This window comes from Macaca fascicularis, chromosome 12 (genome assembly GCF_037993035.2).
Source record: "Macaca fascicularis isolate 582-1 chromosome 12, T2T-MFA8v1.1".
NCBI classification, from domain to species: Eukaryota; Metazoa; Chordata; class Mammalia; order Primates; family Cercopithecidae; genus Macaca; species Macaca fascicularis.
Window position 1 is genome coordinate 123,559,554 of NC_088386.1, and position 20,330 is coordinate 123,579,883.

At 42.5% G+C, this 20,330-nt stretch overlaps 1 protein-coding gene across 1 annotated transcript in view; it reads right to left on the bottom strand.

Moving 5' to 3' along the window:
* Positions 1 to 20,330, bottom strand: part of LOC102131891 (thiamine transporter 2) — a 44,156-nt gene that overhangs the window by 6,200 nt on the left and 17,626 nt on the right. Inside the window, 2 exon segments of the mRNA XM_065526193.1 lie at positions 13,495 to 13,568; positions 18,108 to 18,248. Coding sequence (XP_065382265.1) covers positions 13,495 to 13,568; positions 18,108 to 18,248 — 215 coding nt within the window.

Sequence of the window (20,330 nt, forward strand, 5' to 3'; positions counted from 1 at the left end):
GACTAACAGAAACAAGTCTGTGCTAAACAGCCTGGCCTGGGCTCCCTAGAGAATAAGCTTTTGGGCTATTTAGAGAGCACAGAGTGGGAACATCGAGGGACGCATGGTCCAGAGGTCAGAGAAGCTTGCTGAGCTGAATGAAGGCCCAGCATGGGAAGGAAAGGAGTTTATGGCTCCAAGGAGAAGCCTGTGTCTGTGGACACGGTTTGTGGATCACAAACTTCATGAGAGTTTGTGACCAACAAAAAGTCTGTAAAAAAGGCAAGAAAAATACGAGTGCAAGCAGGGTCTTCTCCATGCGTGCTGAGGTAGAGGCTTCTGGCAATCAGTCAGTGCTCAGCAGCCAGCAGCCAGCATCTCTGCTGCAGACGAGATCATCCTCCAATTCATTTTGTAACAGGCTCGCTGCCCAAAGCCTGTTTTCCCGACTTGGTAAAATTGTTCTTCAGAAATTTGAGCAAGAGAAAGTGCTGCCACGTCCCTATGGCTGATTAGAGTTGTTTATTAATGACTGCAAGCTGTCCCTGTGGTATTTGGAGTAAACAGAGCATTTTCAACTTGTCAGGGAGTTGCTTGAACTGGGATCGTGGGGACAGTGGAGCTACAGATACTTGAATAGGTTTGAAGTTATTAATGAGGCAGAAGCAACAGAATTTGGTGAAAGACTAGAAATGGAATTAAGAGAAAAGAAAGATTCAAAGATAATTTTTAACATGGATTCGTACCTTGATGGATATGGAACAGTGCAGGAAAAACGCAGTTTTTTTTTTCTGGTGGATAGTTGGTGATCAGGCAGGGAGAATTATGACTTGAGTCTGGAGCATGTGACACTGGAGATGTCTCTGAAACCCCAAGGGGAGAAGATGGAATGGGGAGTGGCTACTGATGGATTTTGTAGTCTGCAGGAGAGTCTGAGCTGGAGGCTCTCCATGGAGAAACTAACCAGGGAATACACATGTGGAAATCTACACCGTGGGTGTGAATGTGAACAATCCGGGAGGGAGGACAGAGCGAGAAGAGAAGGGAGTGTTGCTTCAAGCCTTATCATAGAAAATTGTGAGGAAAACAAAAAAGAAAAAAGTCATTTACTACAAAGATCCCCTCAGAAATATAGCTGGGAAGTGAGCACTTTTGCAAAAACGACATGTTTTATTTGGATGCTCTTATTTACTCTTTTGCATCTCGGGAGTTTCCAAGAAACCGGGGTGATTTCCTGGAGAGAAGCCATTGCAGAGAGATGGAAAAGCAGCTGGCAGCAACCTTGGGTTCCGGCTTAACCCGAAGTCTCAAGGATTCAACTGGTTTCTGAGAAAAGGAAGATCCTCTCCTAAATGTTAGCATCTCTTGGCTTGCTTTTCATCTGGTTTTAACAGAGACAAGTGAAAATGAGCAAACGTTTTGGGTCAAATATAGCCCATAAGGATGTAAACAAAGAATAATCCTAGATAACCTTATCATGGAAACTGCAGCAGCAACAAGGAAGTGACCACTGGTCATGTGTCCCGGGTCACTCCCTCTTCCTTTTCCTGAGATGATACATAAGGGCCTCCCCCGAGCAGAAGGAGGCATCAGACCTGCTCACCTCTCCTGAGTCCTCCCTCCTCACTTCTCCTGAGTCCTCTCTACTGACACCATGGGTTGCTGTGGTTGTGGAAGTTGTGGTGGCTGCAGTGGTGGCTGCGGTGGTGGCTGTGGTGGCTGCGGTGGCTGCGGTGGTGGCTGTGTTGGCTGTGGTGGTGGCTGTGGCAGCTGCACCACCTACAGGTGCTACCGGGTGGGCTGCTGCTCCAGCTGCTGCCCCTGCTGCCGCGGCTGCTGTGGGGGCTGCTGTAGCACACCCGTGATCTGCTGCTGCCGCCGCACCTGCAGCTCGTGTGGCTGCGGCTGTGGGAAGGGCTGTTGCCAGCAGAAGGGCTGTTGCCAGCAGAAGTGCTGCTGCCAGAAGCAATGCTGCTGCTAGGCAGGGCACGTGCCTCTGGGCAGGGGCTGCAGGTATCTGTCCTGTAGGTAAGACTCCCATCCTTCCCATCCTGTCTGGTCTCTCCCTCCTCTATGGTCTTGAACTCTGTTGCTGTGTTTGTTTGGTGTTTCATGTCTTTCCATCTGAAAAGCTACCAAACTAATAGGAACCATCTCATGGAAAAATATGAGAGCAGCGCAGCACCTGTGTAACTGTCCAAGTAACTGACCTCAGGAAAATGAAATCACAACTCCTCGTGTTTGGTCTGACGGACATACTCACGCCTATGCAGCTCCGTCTTAGTTCCACTCTTCCCATCGGCATGCGATGCTTCTTTGTTTTTTGCTTTTGTGTTCTTAGTTATCATGTAACCTTGTCCAAATTTCCTAATAAAATAAACTAAGTGCCCATAAAAAGTTCTCTTTTTTGCCTTTCTTCCATTTAATCACACTGAATTCTGGTTTGTCTGTTCAGAAACTGGAGAGATATTTTATCTTTTTTATCTTTGAACAAAGCCTTTGAAACACTTGCGCCCTGGCTCATGCCTGTAATCCCATCACTTTGGGAAGCCAAGGCAGGAGAGTCCAGGAGTTCAAGACCAACCTGGGCAACATAGTGAGACCCCGTCTCTACAAACAATACAAAAATTAGCCAGGTGTGGTGGTGCGTGCCTGTAGTCTCAGCTACTCAGGAGGCTGGGGCAGGAAGATCACTTGAGCCTAGGAGGTTGAGGCTGCAGTGAGCCGAGATCACGCCACTGCACTCCAGTCTGGGTGACCCAGCAAGACCCTGACACACACACACACACACACACAAACAATAACCAAAAAAAAAAAAAAAAAGAAAAAAATGAGAAACACTTGCTATGGCAGCAATGCAGCAAAGGATCATGTAAGAAGCTGCGGCCAGGCCTCTGGGGACCAGCCCTGCTCAGAGACACATCACGTTGCCCTGAAATGTGTCTTCCTCCTTAGAGATCCGGGGTCCCTGTTTTTGTTTGAGATAGAGTCTCACTCTGTTCCTCAGGCTGGAGTGCAGTGGCACTGTCTTGGCTCACTGCAACCTCTGCCTCCTGGGTAAAGTGATTCTCCTGCCTCAGCCTCCCAAGTAGCTGGCATTACAGGCATGAGCCACCATACCCAGCTGATTTTTGTATTTTTAGTAGAGACAGGGTTTTGCCACGTTGGCCAGGCTGGTCTCAAACTACTGACCTCAAGTGATCCACCCGCCTCAGCCTCCCAAAGTGCTGGGATTATAGGCGTGAGCCACAGGAGCCTGCCTGGGGCCTCTGTTTTATTGATGTAAGATGACACAGTCCTTCAGCAACAGACCCACATACCAAACTCAGGCGTTCCAATCAAGAACAAATATGGAATTTAATGGTGGGGTAAGCTCAGCTGGGTTTTGATGGGTTTCTTTCATTCATATATTTCATATTCTTCTTTCTTCTTCCTCCCTTTCTCCTGTGTGTGAGGCTTTCTTCTTTTCCTTTTTTTCCATACACTGCAACATTTCGTGGAAGACATTTGAAACATTTTATTTATTGATTTATTTTTGAGACAGAGTCTTGCTCTGTCACTCAGGCTGGAGTGTAATGGCGCGATCTCGGTTCACTGCAAACTCTACCTCCCAGGGTCAAGCGATTCTTTTGCCTCAGCCTCCTGAGTAGCTGGGATTACAGGCACCTGCCCCCATACCTGGCTAATATTTATTGAAACATTTTAGAACCAAATACATTCAACTGTGAAAAAACTCTCCCAGTGACACCGTCTTCTCTACTATCCTTAGTAAAATTAAGAAATGAAATCAGGGCCTAATAAAAGAAAACCCATGGGAAGGGGATTTTCAAGCTTCTTTGAAGGAGGAAGTATTTTCTTCAACTGCTTTAATTTAATGAAGAGCATGTTGCTCTTTCCTTTCCCTTCTTTTTTTCTTGTTGATTATTTTCTCCAGCTTCCACACTTTTTCTGACTGTTGAGGTTCTATGGTTTTGTTTGTTATAGACTTTAGGCTGAGGAGATTTGGGATCAAGATGGTTTCATGTTTTCACACATTGATGTGGCCTCTCTGTTCAAAACAGGAAAAAGAAAGCTTGTTTTTGTGTTACATACACAGGATAGATATGTGTATATAACATATAAAAATAAAATAACAACATAGCTGAACTCAAAAACAAGACATCTATCTCTGGGGGCCACAGACTGAAAATGTAAAATGCGGGGCTGAAGCTGTGGGCTTGCTGGGTTCTGGGTCACAGACATGACGTGCGTAGGATACAAGAGAGGCCAAATACCCCATGAGAGTGGGGATCAGAGCCAGTCTTGCTTTTGAAGATACGTGTCAGAGTGGGGCCCCCTTCATCTTGGAATAAACCTGCTGTCCTTTGGTGCCCGGGGCTGTGGCTTCTGAACTGCTAACCCCTTATACCAGGTGTCCCCAAACACCAGACCACAGACCAGGACTCACAGCAGGAGGTGAGCGGTGGGCAAGCGTGCAAAACTTCATTTGTATTTACAGCCGCAGCCGCTCCCCATCGCTCACATTACCACCCAAGCTCCGCCTCCTGTCAGATTAGCAGCCACAGCATTAGCTTCTCATAGGAGCACAAACCCTATTGTGAACTCCACATGTGAGGGATCTAGGTTGTACATACTTTATGAGAATCTAATGCTTGTTGATCTGTCACTGTCTCTCATCACCCTCAGATGGGACCATCTATTTGCAGGAAAACAAGCTCAGGGCTCCCACTAATTCTACAATTATGAGTTGTACAATTATTTCATGATATATTACAGTGTAATAATAATAGAAATAAAATGCATTGTAAGTGTAATGTGCTTGAATCATCCTGAAACCATCTCCCCACTTCCCATGGAAAAACTGTCTTCTACAAAACCAGTCCCTGATGCCAAAAAGTTGGGGACCACTGCCTTAGAGAGACTGGAGGATACAGACAGTCTTTTTTATTTTTTATTTTTTGGGACAGAGTCTCGCTCTGTCACCCAGGCTGGAGTGCAGTGGTGGGATCTCAGCTCACTGTATCCTCTGCTTCCCGGGTTCAAGTGATTCTCCTGTCTCAGTCTCCTGAGTAGCTGGGGTAAAATTATAGGTTCCTGCCACCACACCTGGCTAACTTTTTTTTTTTCCCGTATTTTTAGTAGAGTTGGGGTTTCACCATGTTGGACAGGCTGGTCTCGAACTCCTGATCTCTGGTCATCCGCCTGCCTTGGCCTCCCAAAGTGCTGGAATTACAAACATGAGCCAACATGCCCAGCCCAGACACAGTCTTTAGACTACAGATTGACCTAAATCCTCTGCAGGCTTGAGAATAACCTATTATTATCCCCATTAACACTACGGGATGGGGCCTGGGGATGGGACAGGAAAAGACAACTGCGAAACTGCTAGACAGGTAGAGGCAGGTGGTGCTGGATCAGGGTGTGTGTGTGAGTGGGATGAGGAGAGAAAGTGACAGCAGTGGAAACAAAAACACCTTGCACTGAAAATTATGACACTGACGGACTTCATCGGCCCCGCATGGCTTCCTGAGCCCGGCTTCTTGATCATGGTGAATCTCAGGCTTCTGATGCCCCTCGCTGCCTACCTGTAAGTAATCAACCTGCTTCATGTCATTCGTTGTGTGTGTGGGTGTGAGCCTCCCTGGACTCAGACAAATTGGTAATCAGTGCACAGTGAATCTGTTCCCCAAAACTGACACAGCAGGCAGTGTCCAGTCTGACAGAATCATGGCTCATTGGTGAAGCAAGGGGCAAAACCTCCCAGTACCTGGTTGAAGGTGGAGACGTCAGCCTGGGGGCACAAGAGCTGGACGGTACTGCTGGACATCTTATGGGTCAGGAGGGGTTATATGTGGGACTCCTGGATGTGAGTGAGCTGGCCATGGACTAAGGCTGCCAGAAAGGAATGTGGAAACGAGATCGTGGCGCACAGGCCCCTGATTGTTGGGCACTGATGCGATCCTTCATTCCTGCGGCTGGAGAGCTCAGGAACAGAATGCTCAGATGGACCCTGAAGCACCTGAGAAGGATGAGGAAAGAGGTACTCAGGTCCTGAGGCATCTGAGCAGGAACCAACTATGCAATGCAGGCTGCCACAGAAAGGGAGACTTTCTAGCTAAAGGACAGGTATGGAAATGGTTCAGAGATGCCTTATGTGGCCTGGTTGATGTGTTTGTTTGATAAAAAGACATTGCAGACCCAATGTCTTGGGCCGAACGGTGTGGTTGGAATGAGGCCAACGTCTCTGGGTCTCCACTGGAGGTCAGTGGCACTATACTCCTGTCCATACAGAAAGGGAAAGAAGGGGAATTCAGACATTTCTGGGGTTCTTGGCTACTGGAATCCATATGGCAATATTTCCAGGTCCCCTTAGGGGAAAAATTAACCTGGTGACGTTGGGAGGTTTGAGGACAAACATGGTGACCTGTGGTGCTTATCTGTTTCCAGGTGGTGCCCTCGGGCCATTTTGGGTGCTGGAGACCACAGTTCCTACCACTTAATGTATTATATGCACTAACGTAGGCTGCTTGTGGCACAGACCATCACTGTGACCTGAGGGGGTACGGTCTCCTACAGCTAAGAATCTGAGCTGTAATAGTGGAACATATCCACTGCTGCTGGCTACCTAAGCTCCCAAACCTGATGGGTTATTCAACAAAAGCAGTACTACTACTAAGAGAAAAAAGTATATTACTTGTTTAAATCTGCATCAGTCAGGGTTCAACCTGAGAGACAGAACAAATAGGAGATATAAATTAAGAAATTAATTTTAAAAAGTTGGCTTCCATGGTGTTGGAGGCTGATAAGGCAGTCCAAAATCCACAGGACAGGCCATCAGAAGGGGTGGGCTAGGATTCACAGGCATAGGCTGAAGCTCCTGAACACAGACTGACTTTCCGTCTCCAGAGGAACCTCAGCACTGCTGGTAAGGCCTTTCCCCTGACTGAATCGGGTCTACCCGGATTATTGAATCAGTTCCTCTAGGATTGTATTTTTTTTTTTTTTTTTTTTGAGACGGAATCTTGCTCTATTGCCCAGGCTGGTGTGCAGTGGCGCAATCTTGGCTCACTGCAAGCTCCGCTTCCCGGGTTCACACCATTCTCCTGCCTCAGCCTCCCGAGTAGCTGGGACTACAGGCGCTCGCCACCACGCCCAGCTAATTTTTTTTTGTATTTTCAGTAGAGACAGGGTTTCACCATGTTAGCCAGAATGGTCTCGATCTCCTGACCTCGTGATCTGCCCGCCTCGGCCTCCCAAAGTGCTGGGATTACAGGCATGAGCCACCGTGCCCAGCCAGGATTGTATTGAAAATCAACTGATTATGGACTTCAATCACATCTGTAAAACGCTTCACAGCAACGCCGAGGATCGTGCCCTTACATGTCCCACTCTTTCGGTTTCCATGTTGTTCTGGGGGTGGACTTGAATGTGTTGAAACAGCATTTTGGGTTTCAGTTGCTCACTGAGGCCATGTAGATGGTTTGTTTCAATCTGTTCAATTAAATAATTTGATGGTACCCAGTTCACTGGCCAATGGATGTGGTCTTGAAGGGGCTCATGATGGTCCAGTCTTTCAAGGCACCCAGTTTCATCAATTATCAACTCATGGCCAATCTTGTTTCATCCATGCCCCAACCATTTACCCTTCCCCCATGGGTTAATTTGAATCCCGTATCATATAATTTAATACTAGTTTTTAATTTAATGTTTAATATTTAATAAATATTTCAGTTTGTATTTTTAAAAATAAGGACCCAGAATGTAGAAATAAAGATTCAGAAAGAGTGTATTACAAGGTGGGAAGAGATGTAAATTTAAATACGATCATCATGGCAGGCCTCATTGAAAAGGAGACATTTGAACAAAGACTTAAAGGAAGTGAGTCGCAGAGCGAGCCATGTGGATATCTGGGGGAAAGAGTATTCCAGGGAAAGGAAGCTAAAGTCCAAAGATGGTTTCTGAAATATTTAAAGATGCTCAAGGAGCCCAGGGTAGCTGAACTGAGTGAGAGGAAGAAGAGTAGAAAATGAGACCAGATAGGTAAAGGGGAGGGCAGGAAGACCAGGTAAGGTTTGCAGATTACCCTCAGGCCTGTGGTTTTTTACTGTGTATGAACTGGAAAGCCATTGGAGAGTTCAGAGCAGAAAAGTGACATGATCTCCTGTATATTGTATAAAGAGAGCTCTGACTGCTATTTTGAGGCTAGGTTGAAGAGGGCAAAGGATTAAAGCAGAGATGAGTTAGAAGGTCTTGCAATAAACCACGTGGATGAGATAGTGACAACTCAGACCAGAGCAGTAGCCATGGAGGTGGTGAGAAGTAACTATCTCCTAGATTTAGTTTGAAAATAAAGAAAAGAATATTTTCTGACACGTTACATTTGAGATGAGAGAGACTAGGAGGAGTCAAAAATGACTTCAAGGTTTTGGGCCTAAGCAACTTGAAAGATGGGGAAAAATGGCAGATAGCACCGTTTTGAGCAAGATGAGGATTCCACCTGGAGCAGGCTGAACTGCAGATGTCCACTAGACATCCCAATGGAAATGCTGAGTAGTAGGCAGCTGAATACAGCGGTCTGAAGATCAGGGGGAAAAGTCAAGGTCTGAGCTATCATTTTTGGCATCATCAGTATACAAATATAGAGATTGCATGAAACCATCAAAGACTGTATAGAGAAAAGAGTTTCTAAGCACTTAACCTTAGGAGCTCTAGGGTTAACACCTCTGAAAAAAGAGGAGACACCAGCAAAGGAGACAGAAAGGAGCACCCAGTGAAGAAAGAGTAAAATTAAGAATGCATGGTGTCCTGGAAGTGAGTATGGAACTGTTTCAAGGGGCAGAGAGTGACAATGGTGACAACGTTACCAACGGGTAAAGCGAGATGCGTGAAGTGAGGTGAGCACTGGCGAATGACTGCTGGATCGATACCGGTGATCTGGACAGGAATGGTTTTGGTGAAGTATTGAAGACAAAAGATGGATATGAATGGATTTAAGAAAAAGTATGAGGAGAGGAATTAGAGAGACAGGAAATAGACTACACTTTCATAAATTTTTGCCTTAAAGGGAAGCAAAGAGATGACTTAATCTCACAAACATAATGTTAAGCAAAACAATTGATGTAAGAATGCCCAACTATATTCATATAAAATATTTTTATGTATGTCTATGTGTATAAACACATATATACCTATATTTTAGAAACAGGGTCTTGCTCTGTTGCCCAGGCTGCATGAACCCTATAGTGAACTGTGCGTGTGACAGATCTAGGTTGCACACTCCTTATGACAACCATAGCTCATTGCAGCCTTGAACTCCTAGGCTCAAGTGAGCCTCCTGTCTCAGCCTCCCAACTAGCTAGGACCACAGTGGTGGTGACCAAGTGGTCTTCCCTAGGTACAGGCAGTAAGGAGGAGAATTACCTGTAGAGAATTTAAAAGCAATAGTAAAACTGATGAAGGGCCTGTCTGTATTTTATTGTTGCCATGTACCAGCAATTCTAAATAATGATGGTGATAAACTATGCTCCCCACCAGGTGGGCTGCTACTCCTCCCGGCTTGGCATGCCACCCTGGCAGTGTCTAACTAATCACCTTTACCTTTTCCAGAACAGCACAAAAATCTTTGGTTTTGAACATTCTTCTAATCTCTAATTTATTACTGTCCAGAATGTTAGTCTCATGTTTTTGAAAACTCTTCAAGATATAAAAAGTTAACTACTGTTTGACATGGCCAGTGTTGAGATTTACTCACGTGTTTTCTGTTTCACACTCCCTCTTGCATCATATGCCTTCTTTTGGGGTAATTTTCCTTCTTCCTCGAGTGCATCCTTTAGCAGCTGCTTTTGGAAGAGTCTGTTACACCCTTACTGAGTGAGTGTGTCTCACTCACTCCATTTCTGTTTGTCTGAAAATGTCTTTATTTTACTCTCATTTTTTGAAACGTTTTCCTCTTTGTGTACAACCCTAAGCTGGCAATTATTTTCTCCAGCACTTTGAAGGCATTATTCCACTACCTTTCTGGCTTCCATTGTGTGCCATTGAGAAGTCATTTGTCAATCTAATTATCATTTTTCTGTAGGCGATGCTCTTTTTATTCTTCTGACAGTTTATAAGATTTCTTTTTCTTTGGTATTCTGTAGTTTCACTATGGTGTGTTTAGATTTTAATTTCTTTTCATTTACTCCTTTGGAGAGCTGTTAGGCTTCCTAAATCTAATTCATGCCTTTCATCTCGTCTGCAAAATTCTCCATGGATATTTCTTTGTCTGTCTGTCATTTCTATCTTATTATCTCCCCAAGGAACTTCAAATAGACCTTTGTGGAACTTTCTCACTCTAATCTCCATATGTTTTAATAATTTTTTCACTTTCATCTCTGTGCTGTATTCTAAATGAGCTCTTCCAGTTTAATATTTTCTTCTTTATTGCTCTTAACTTCTCCATAGCTCTTGTTTATTAAGCTTCTATTCTTGACTACAGTCATGCATCCTTAATAACAGGGATATTTCTTGAGAAATGCACTGCCAGGTGATTGTGTCATTGTGCAAACATCATATGGTAGACTTATACAAACCTAGATGGCATAGCCTGCTACATACTTAGGCTAAATGGCATAGCCTATTGTTCCTAGGCTATAAACTTGTACAGCCTGTTACTGTACTGAATGCTGCAGACAATTGTAACACAATGGTAAGCATTTGTGTATCTAAACATATTTACTCATAGAAAAGATACAGTAAAAATACATATAAGGGATAAAACATGGTACACCCGTACAGGGCACTTACGTGAACAGAGCTCCAGGGCTGGAAGTTGCTCTTTTAGGATCTTGCTCTGTCACCCAGGCTGGAGTGCAGTGGCACAGTCTCGGTTCACTGCAACCTCCACCTCCCGGGTTCAGGCGATTCTCCTGCCTCAGTCTCTGAGTAGCTGGGATTACAGGCACTTGCCACCACGACTGGCTAGTTTTGTATTTTTAGTAGTGACGGGGTTTCACCGTGTTGGCCACACTGGTCTTGAACTCCTGAACTCGGGTGATCTGCCCTGCCCACCTCGGCCTCCCAAAGTGTTGGGATTTTACAGGTGTGAACCACCGTGCCTGGCCACTTATTATAATTATCAAGTGTTATATGCTGTACGTAATTGCACGTGCTAGACTTTTACAAGACTTGCAGTGCAGTAGTTTGGTTTACACTGGCATCACCACAAACACATGAGTAATGCTTTGCTATACAACATCATGATGGCTACGATGCCACTAGGTGATAGGAATTTTTTTTTTTTTTGAGACGGAGTCTCGCTGTGTCACCCAGGCTGGAGTGCAGTGGCCGGATCTCAGCTCACTGCAAGCTCCGCCTCCCGGGTTCATGCCATTCTCCTGCCTCAGCCTCCCATGTAGCTGGGACCACAGGCACCTGCCACCACGCCCGGATAATTTTTTTTTGTATTTTTAGTAGAGACGGGGTTTCACCGTGTTAGCCAGGATGGTCTCGATCTCCTGACCTCGTGATCCGCCCGTCTCGGCCTCCCAAAGTGGTGGGATTACAGGCGTGAGCCACTGCGCCCGGCCAGTGATAGGAATTTTTCAGTTCCACTACGATCTTATGGGACCACTGTCATATACGTCAGGGGTTCTCAACCTCCAGTCCAAGGGCCTGTACCAGGGTCCATGGCCTATTAGGAACCAGGCCGCCAGCAGGAGGTGAGTGGCGGGTGAGCAAGAGAAGCTTCATCAGGCCGGGCGCGGTGGCTCAAGCCTGTAATCCCAGCACTTTGGGAGCCCGAGACGGGCGGATCACGAGGTCAGGAGATCGAGACCATCCTGGCTAACCCGGTGAAACCCCGTCTCTACTAAAAAATACAGAAAACTAGCCGGGCGAGGTGGCGGGCGCCTGTAGTCCCAGCTACTCGGGAGGCTGAGGCAGGAGAATGGCGTAAACCCGGGAGGCGGAGCTTGCAGTGAGCTGAGATCCGGCCACTGTGCTCCAGCCTGGGAGACAGAGCCAGACTCCATCTCAAAAACAAAAACAAAAACAAAAAAAAAAGAAGCTTCATCGGTATTTACAGCTACTCCCCACTGCTCGCATTGCTGCTTGAGCTCTGCTTCCTGTCACATCAGCAGCGGCATGAAATTCTCATGGGAGCGTGAACCCTATTGTGAACTTTGCATGTGAGGGATCTAGGTTGTGCACTCCGTATGAGAATCTAATGCCTTATGATCTGTCACTGGCTCCCAGGAAAACAAACTCAGGGCTCCCACCGATTCTACATTATGGTGAGTTGTAAAATTACTTCATTATATATTACAATGCAATAATAATAGAAATAAAATGTACAAAAATATAATGCATTTGAAATCCTGAAACCATTCCCCCACCTTGGTTTGTGGAAAAATTGTTTTCAACGAAACCAGTCCCTGGTGTCAAAAAGGGTGGGGACTGCTGATATACACGGTCCATCATTAACCAAAACATACTTATGCTTCCCATGACTGTAGTTCTATTTTTCCCCAAATTCCTGATTATTTTGTTCTATTCATAGGATGTTCTATTTATGTATCTTGTTCTATTCTTATGATGTTATTTTCCTCCACGTGTAAACATACTGAACATTTTATATTCGAATACTGATCATTCTTCTATGTCAAATCGTTGTTAGTCTGATTTCGCTATCTATTACTTCAGTTGGCTTGTTCCTGAAACTTTATATCCTTGTATGATTCTGAATTTTTAAAATTCATAATCTCATATTTGATGGAATTTTATGTGTGGCAATATTTTGATTCCTGTATTGAGGTACATTCTTTCAGAAATCATTTGCCTTTGTTACATATAGGTGCCTGGAGACATTGCCAATCAGGACCACTTTAAACTAAATTTTCAGCTTAAAAGAGAAAAGTGTAGCCTGTAGGAGTAGGACTCCAGAATTATGTGAGTGCTGGTTTATAAAGACAAATGCTGAGGGCATATTCTCCAGACTCCACCCAGATTAGTCTTCTTCCTGAGGGATTTCCCCCTGTCATTTTGTATTTTGTTCTGATTCATCATTCACTGAGGATGTGGCCCTTTGGGGTTGTCACTAGAACCAAAACTTTAGGTTCTGGGGGAACCAGCAGATGCCCTGAGCACACAGCAGAGTCAATGCTTCCTTAGCTATCTGGCCTCCTGTTCTTGCTTTGGCATCTGAGGATTTTTCTTAGTTTCTTACCAGTTCAGCCATTTATTTTTTTTTAAATTAAATATATATCCATGAAATCCAAGGGTTTTGTGGTGTAAAGATTTTTCTGATATCCAGTCTGTTGTTGCCTAATGCAAGTAAGCCTTTCTTACTTTAATGTTTTTTAAAAAATCTGTTGCCTTTAATAAATAAGCTTTTCTTAATAAAAAAATTTAAAAACATTGACTGAAATTTGTTTAAACTTCAAACAACCCTAAAGTCCCCTTCTTAGTCCATTTTCTGTTGACTGAGAATACCTGAGACTAAAACATTTGTTAAAAAATGACGCTTACTTAGCTCACAGTTCTGGAAGCTGGGAGATCCAAGATCAGGGGGCAGCATCTGGCTGGCTTTTGGCAAGGGCCTTGCTTTGTGCCGTGTCATAACACAGCGCATAAATCCATTAAGGAAGGAGAAGGAGAAGCGCATGTGCAGAGACCAAACATGGGAGGCAGCCTTGCTTATAACAACTCACTGGAGTGGTGACTAATCCATTCCCAAGCGAGCAAGAGCTTCCTTTCAGGAGAAAGGCATTGATCCCTCTTGAATGACCCAGTCACCTCTTAAAGACACCACTTCTCAACACTGCCACATTAGGGACCAAGCCTCAGCACGAGATTTGGTGTCGTATTCCAGCCATGGCACCCCTTTCTCCTTTAAGTTCAACCCCTCAATCCCATTCCCCCTAAGGTAATTGCATGGAGACCATCTCCATTAGGATAGAAAAGTAAGAAAACAAGGCAATGTCTAAATGATCAGGACCCAAACTCACTGAAAATCCATTTAAGGAGTTTATTTTGTTTGATAATGATAATGTGGGCCAGGTACGGTGGCTCAGGCCTGTAATCACAGCACTTTGGGAGGCTGAGGTGGGGGTAGATCACCTGAGATCAGGAGTTCGAGACCAGCCTGGCCAACATGGCGAAACCCCGTCTCTACTAAAAATACAAAAATTAGCTGGGTGTAGTTGCGTGTGCCTGCAATCCCAGCTACTTGGGAGGCTGAGGTAGCAGTGAGCCGAGATTGCACTCCAGCATAGGCGACAAAGCAAGACTGTTTCAAAAAAGAAAAGAAAAGAAAGAAAATCTGGCCTTTGACTTCAGCTGTCCTTTGAGTTAAGACACCAAAAAATAGTTTATGAAATAGTGGAACCTAAGGCTGATGGACCACACACATCCTGCATTTGAGTCCATGAATATGAAGTGAGAACACTCATCTGGGCTATCTGGACTGTCAAATACCACATATTCCACACACACTGAAAAATATCCATTTTGATATATGTGAGCCTATTCCAAATCCAGACAAATCCCCATTTCATGCACTTAAAATAATGTCATCACTGTATTTGACTTTTTGGGAGGTAATCTTTCTACGCAGAGTGCCCCTCTCCTTACTAATCCCTTTGAGGTTGCAACTAAAAATGCGTTTTCATGATTCTAACTTTTATTTAATTAAAGGTAGATTAAAGTACCAGTTATGCTAGCTGGTTAATCTAATGGAGGGTGCAATCAGAGGCCATCAGCTGGTCCCAGAGTGGCTGAGTGCAACGGCTGCTGGTTGTGAGCGCTGGGCAGGGTCTCTGTGTATTTCCCAGTGAGGAAAATGAAGGCAGAGCAGCACAGCAGCTGTGGTTTCTGTGATATCAAGGGGGCACTTGGGGCCACTGGCCTTTCCCTTTTCTTTTTGTGTATACTCCCCAAACTTGGTGATAAGAGTTGCTTTTCATGTCTTAAGCCTCAAGACCATCCAGGGAGGAGAAGGGTGAAGGCAAAGAAATTAGTGAATGACGGAGGCGTCTTACTTTCAACTCCCTTGATCAAGAAGAAATGGCGCTTACTCATTCTGTTTCTCATTCCAAAAGTTATCTCTGCAAACTGGGGGGTGAAAGTGGGGAAGTGGGGGCTGATGAGAGGGATGAAGAGGTCTGGTAACAGGTAACCAAGAGGTGGGTGTTCTGGTGTAAAACTTGTGGGTTGTTATTACTTCGTTTACCTAATTAAAGGCTTACTTTAAAAAATTAACCTTATTCGAGATGTTGTATGGTTATTTACCCATCCCCTCCAAATCCCTCTTATATTCAAACTTGTGAATTTCATCTGTTTTTGGAAATAAGATTCTGCCAGAAAATCATTTTATATCATTAGTTAACCACAGTATATTCTTACGCCCTCAGTAAAGATGATTATATCTACCACTCTCTCCATAACCGGCTTGGTGATTATTATTAAATTACTCTTCAGCTTTTTCTAGTTGAGATAAAAATGCTTCTTTTAGCTTTTCTCATGGGCCTCTTCCCCTAGTCTTTCAGTCATCTTCAAAGATGTGTCTTAAAACCTCTTTTTAAGATCTTCATAAATCCATTAAGATCTTTTAAAATCCATAAATAGTTCATGTTGTGATAGCAGTTTGAGAGATGCTGGGAAAATGAAGGAATCGCTTCTGGAAGTCTTGCTGCATCCTACTCTTTGCTGAATCTCTGTGTCAGAGAAAAATGCTGATTCAGTTTGCACTTTCTACCTTTTATATCCCAATTTTTAAAAATGGCATTTGGCCTCCTATTAGTGGAATATCATGAGTGCAGACAGAGTCAATGATAAATGGACAATTATGATTGAGATTTGGGAGTTACTAATCAATGCACTTCCATATTACTGGCTCTTAAAAACTTAGTGAAAGCATATTTAATTAGATTCCTACCAAAAAATCAATTTTTAAGAAGCACAGTTTTCAAGACCAGCCATTCGTAATAACATCTTTTCTTCTTTGTATATAGGAATAGGGTTTGTCTTCTGTTATGCCTTTGAGCTGTATGTTTTTGCTCATCCTGCTCTGTACCTGGGTAAACTGGTTTCTTCTTTAGCAACTGAGCTTAAAAATAGCTTTCCATGGAAGAACCAAACTGAAAGTTGTTCCAGCATTGAGGATGTCAGCAGAGACTAGCAGAGGAGATATGGTGGCAATACAAATATTTTAAAGGAGTGACTTAAATATATTCCTCTTGGCCAAGAAGATAAAAGGATTCGGAAATATTGAAGTATCAAGGGATACAAAACGTAAAACTTGAATTTTTCTGCCAAATTTTAGACTTGTTTTCAGGTTTTAATGGTTGTGTGGCCCCCTGCCTTTTGAAGAAAGAGCAAAAGGTATTGATTTGCCAACAAAGAAGACACTTAAATTTTAAATTAGGATACACAAAATAGTGGCAGAAAAGAGAATAGAAGGATTGATGGGTCATTTTTATTTCTAGTCATATTTTAACTAATTCAGTTATAGGAATTCATTCATTTCAACTTAGGATATAATGCATTTGTCGAAAAGTAACGGAAATATCTGGAGCTGATTAACGTAAAAGTCCTTCGAAAAGGTAAGTGCCTCCTAACCATGTTGATTAATGTAAATAGATGTTATTTTTTCAATTAGGAAAAGAGAGAGAGATGTTTGTATATTGACAACACTAAAGGCCAGGAATAGTGTGGTTTAGAGGCCAGCACTTAACCTGTGTAAGAACTCATACAGTAAGTCTTATATTCATTTATATTCTTATAGTCATTTTATTCATAAGAAAATTGAGATATTAAGAAAAGATTACATCTTTAGGGTTTATTTTAAAATAATCTAGAAGCAGGGGTGAGAAATTTCATGGGGAGTGGGGTACAGATGAAACAAGATTGGCCATAAATTGATACTTGTTAAAGTTGAGTAAGGAGAAAATGAGGTTTCATTTTACTATTTTTTCAAAATGTTGTATGTATTTGAAGTTTTCCAAAATGAAAAGTTTTTAGCACATCACTATAAACATCAAGATTCAAAACCAGATTTTGCTGATTTCAAGCTTGTTCTCTTGCTAACATATGATACAGAGAATAATTTCTGAAAAACTGAAGAGCAATTTGCCAACCAGATAGTAAATGAGGAATTTAAATTTTATTTTAGAAAGTAATGCTTGCACATTGAATAGCCTCAAACAAGCATATTGTATTGAACAAGTGTGTAGTACTGAATCTATATGAATCTTAGTGCTAACATTTCTTAAATGGAAGCAATCCTTTCCTCTGTTGAACAAGTGTGACTACAAAATAGATTTTAAAAAAATGTCCTGGCATTACTTCATTTAATTTTGTATTCTGAAATGATTTCTTTTTGCCTTTTTGCTTTTAAAGAAGATAGCTTCTAAATATTTTGTAGGAATTCTTATCTATTTATAGATAGGTAAGAATGACAATTTTTCCCATGAGACAGAGTAGATTTACAGAATTTGTACACTAAGCTCTAATAAGATTGAACTTTAGCTAGGGCAAGGAAAAACCTCTAGCGGTAGCTAATGAGAACCACTTCCACTGGAATGACCTCATGGCTTTAATTTTACACAGGTCTTTCATTCCTTCACCTGTTTAGTGAAAAGGTCACCTGTTCAATGAAAATGTTTCTGAAGAAATAGAACCTTAACTACACCGTATTTCCATTTCTCAATACAAAATTATTCTATTGAAGACATCGTGCTAAAGGAAAGAAACCAGAAGCAAAAGCCTATATAAAAAAATAATTCCATTGATTTGGCATTCTATAATGACAAACTATATGGATAGAAAACCAATGACAAACTATATGGGTAGAAAACCAATCAGTAGTTGCCAGGGACGAGGAGTGGGGACAGGGGATTGGTGGCAGAGAAACATAAGGGCACTGTTTGGGCTGATGGAATTCTGCTTTATCTTCATTGCGGTGGTGGTCACACAGCTGTACATTTGCTGTACAAATTCATGAAACTGTACATAAAAAGTGTGAAGTTACTGCATATATATTATTTATCAACAAATCTGATTTTTAAAAGGATAAAGATAAATAGATATAGATATATACTTTTGAAAATATGCCTCTTTGTCCATGAGAGCACAGTGGCCATGAACTTACCTGAATGTCAAAGGGAAGCCCCAGTCCTTGGTTGTCAACCACAGTCATAGTCATGATGGGTTGAATCATCAAGGCAATGAAGGGTTTAATTCCAAATGCCAGGGCATAGTCTTCCATGCTCAGATTAACTCCAATCTGAAATCTGTCATTGTACAAATGGAAAGAGTTTTAAAAGGATGCACACATGCGCATTCAAATACAAAACAGCAAATGGTGTTCTTCGCAAGGCTTTGCTCTGCTGAGGAAGCCCAGGTTTCTATTGACAGTTTCTTTCTAAAAGCTCTTTTAGCAGAGAGAGCCTGAAGAAATAGACAAATGGGATGGTGCAATGTATTTTAACATTCCGTGGGATGGGATATAGTATGGTAAGAGTTTAAAACTAGTTAACCAATTCTAAAATTAAACCAAATTTTCAAAATACTCTGCAACTAGAAAACATTGAACGTTATTTGAGATAAATACGGCTTAGCAAGTCACTTTTAAAATTAGACGTATCAGGCCGGGCACAGTGGCTCGTGCCTTTAATCCTAGCACTTTGTGAGGCCGAGGCAGGCGGATCACTTGAAGTCAGGAGTTTGAAACCAGCCTAGCCAACATGGTGAAACCTGTCTCTACCAAAAAACACAAAAATTGGCTGGGTGTGGTGGCGCATGCCTGTAGTCCTAGCTACTCAGGAGGCTAAGGCGGAGAATCCCTTGAACCCGGGAGGCGGAGGTTGCAGTGAGCCGAGATCATGCCACTGCACTCCAGCCTGGGAGACAGAGGAAGACTCTGTTAAAAAAAAAAAACAAAAACTAAGTTTATCAATATGTGAAAACAGGTCAGCATGATGAATTTTTTACTTTTTTAAAGATTTAATCACTGGATTATTGATTGAGTTAGCAATTTCGGAGTCTAATTAGTCAATATTTTTCTGCAAAATCCACAAATTATTTCCTTTCATAGTTTATTCAATCTGGTAATTAATTCATTTTAAATAATTGTACTGGGATGTTAAATTTAGTCCGTCAAGATTGACATACATAGTTAAAGTTCTTCCATGCAATTTAGCTAAAACATTTGTAATGTGAATCTATTTACAAAAAGAACCAAATGAAAAATGTGAACTATTTTTGTGTCCCTTCCAAAATTCTTTACATAAAAAAACAAATAGAAGCATTTTAAAACTGTGTGATTTAATGAAAAGGCATTATTTCCCTGCAAGATACTACTAACTAAACATAGCAAACCCCATAAATGACCCTAGGTCCCACACAGTGAACATGACAGGTGGTCCAAATGGGACTTGTAACTTCAGGTCTTTCTTGTTCAGCTAACAATTTTTCCCTTGAACAAATGTGGAACTGCATTGACGCTTTTAAAACTTAGATGAAATCAAATGGCAGATTTCCTCCTTTTAGTATGCAAATTATTTCATGTTGGAATCTTGATTTAATCTGTTCAGATGCCTAAGCAGCTTGACAGTGATTTATTTGGTTTTGGATAAGACCTCTACATGTGATGGATTAGAAAAAAACACAGTTCTGATGGTGGGCTCAGAGTGGCTTTGAATCCTAAGATTTTTAGTGCAAACCCCAAATTATTTTCAAGATACCTGAAATTACATGTAATCATACTATCTAAAATCTTATCTTGAACCTCTGGCTGGGTTATTTCACGGTGGCCTCCACTTGGTTGCTGTGGAGACATTGAGCTACCATGCAGAGAACACTGCCTAGGACTAGCAAGTTCTTAGAAAATAATTGTTGTATTTATGTTCTTCCATTGCGTATTTGGCACTAAGTACAGGTGAGTCTCTGGAGTATTGTCTGTAATTTAAAAAATGGAACTACCTTGAAGCTGTATTCAATCATTTATGTATTGTATATTACGGAAGTATGAGATTAGCATTTCCCAATTTACTCTATAACTTAAAGGAAAGTAATAGGAACATATGCTAAAGCATAAAAAAATTAGGTTGTGCCTGTATAACAATGAAATGGTTAAATTAAAAAAATTTCAGACTGGGTTCAGTGGCTAATACCTATAATCCCAGCACTTTGGGAGGCCGAGGCGGGCAGATTACGAGGTCAAGAGATCAAGATCATTCTGGCCAACATGGTGAAACCCCGTCTCTACTAAAAATACAAAAATTAGCTGGGTGTGGTGGCACATGCCTATAGTCCCACCTACCAGGGAGGCTGAGGCAGGAGAATGGCTTGAACCCAGGAGGCGGAGGTTGCAG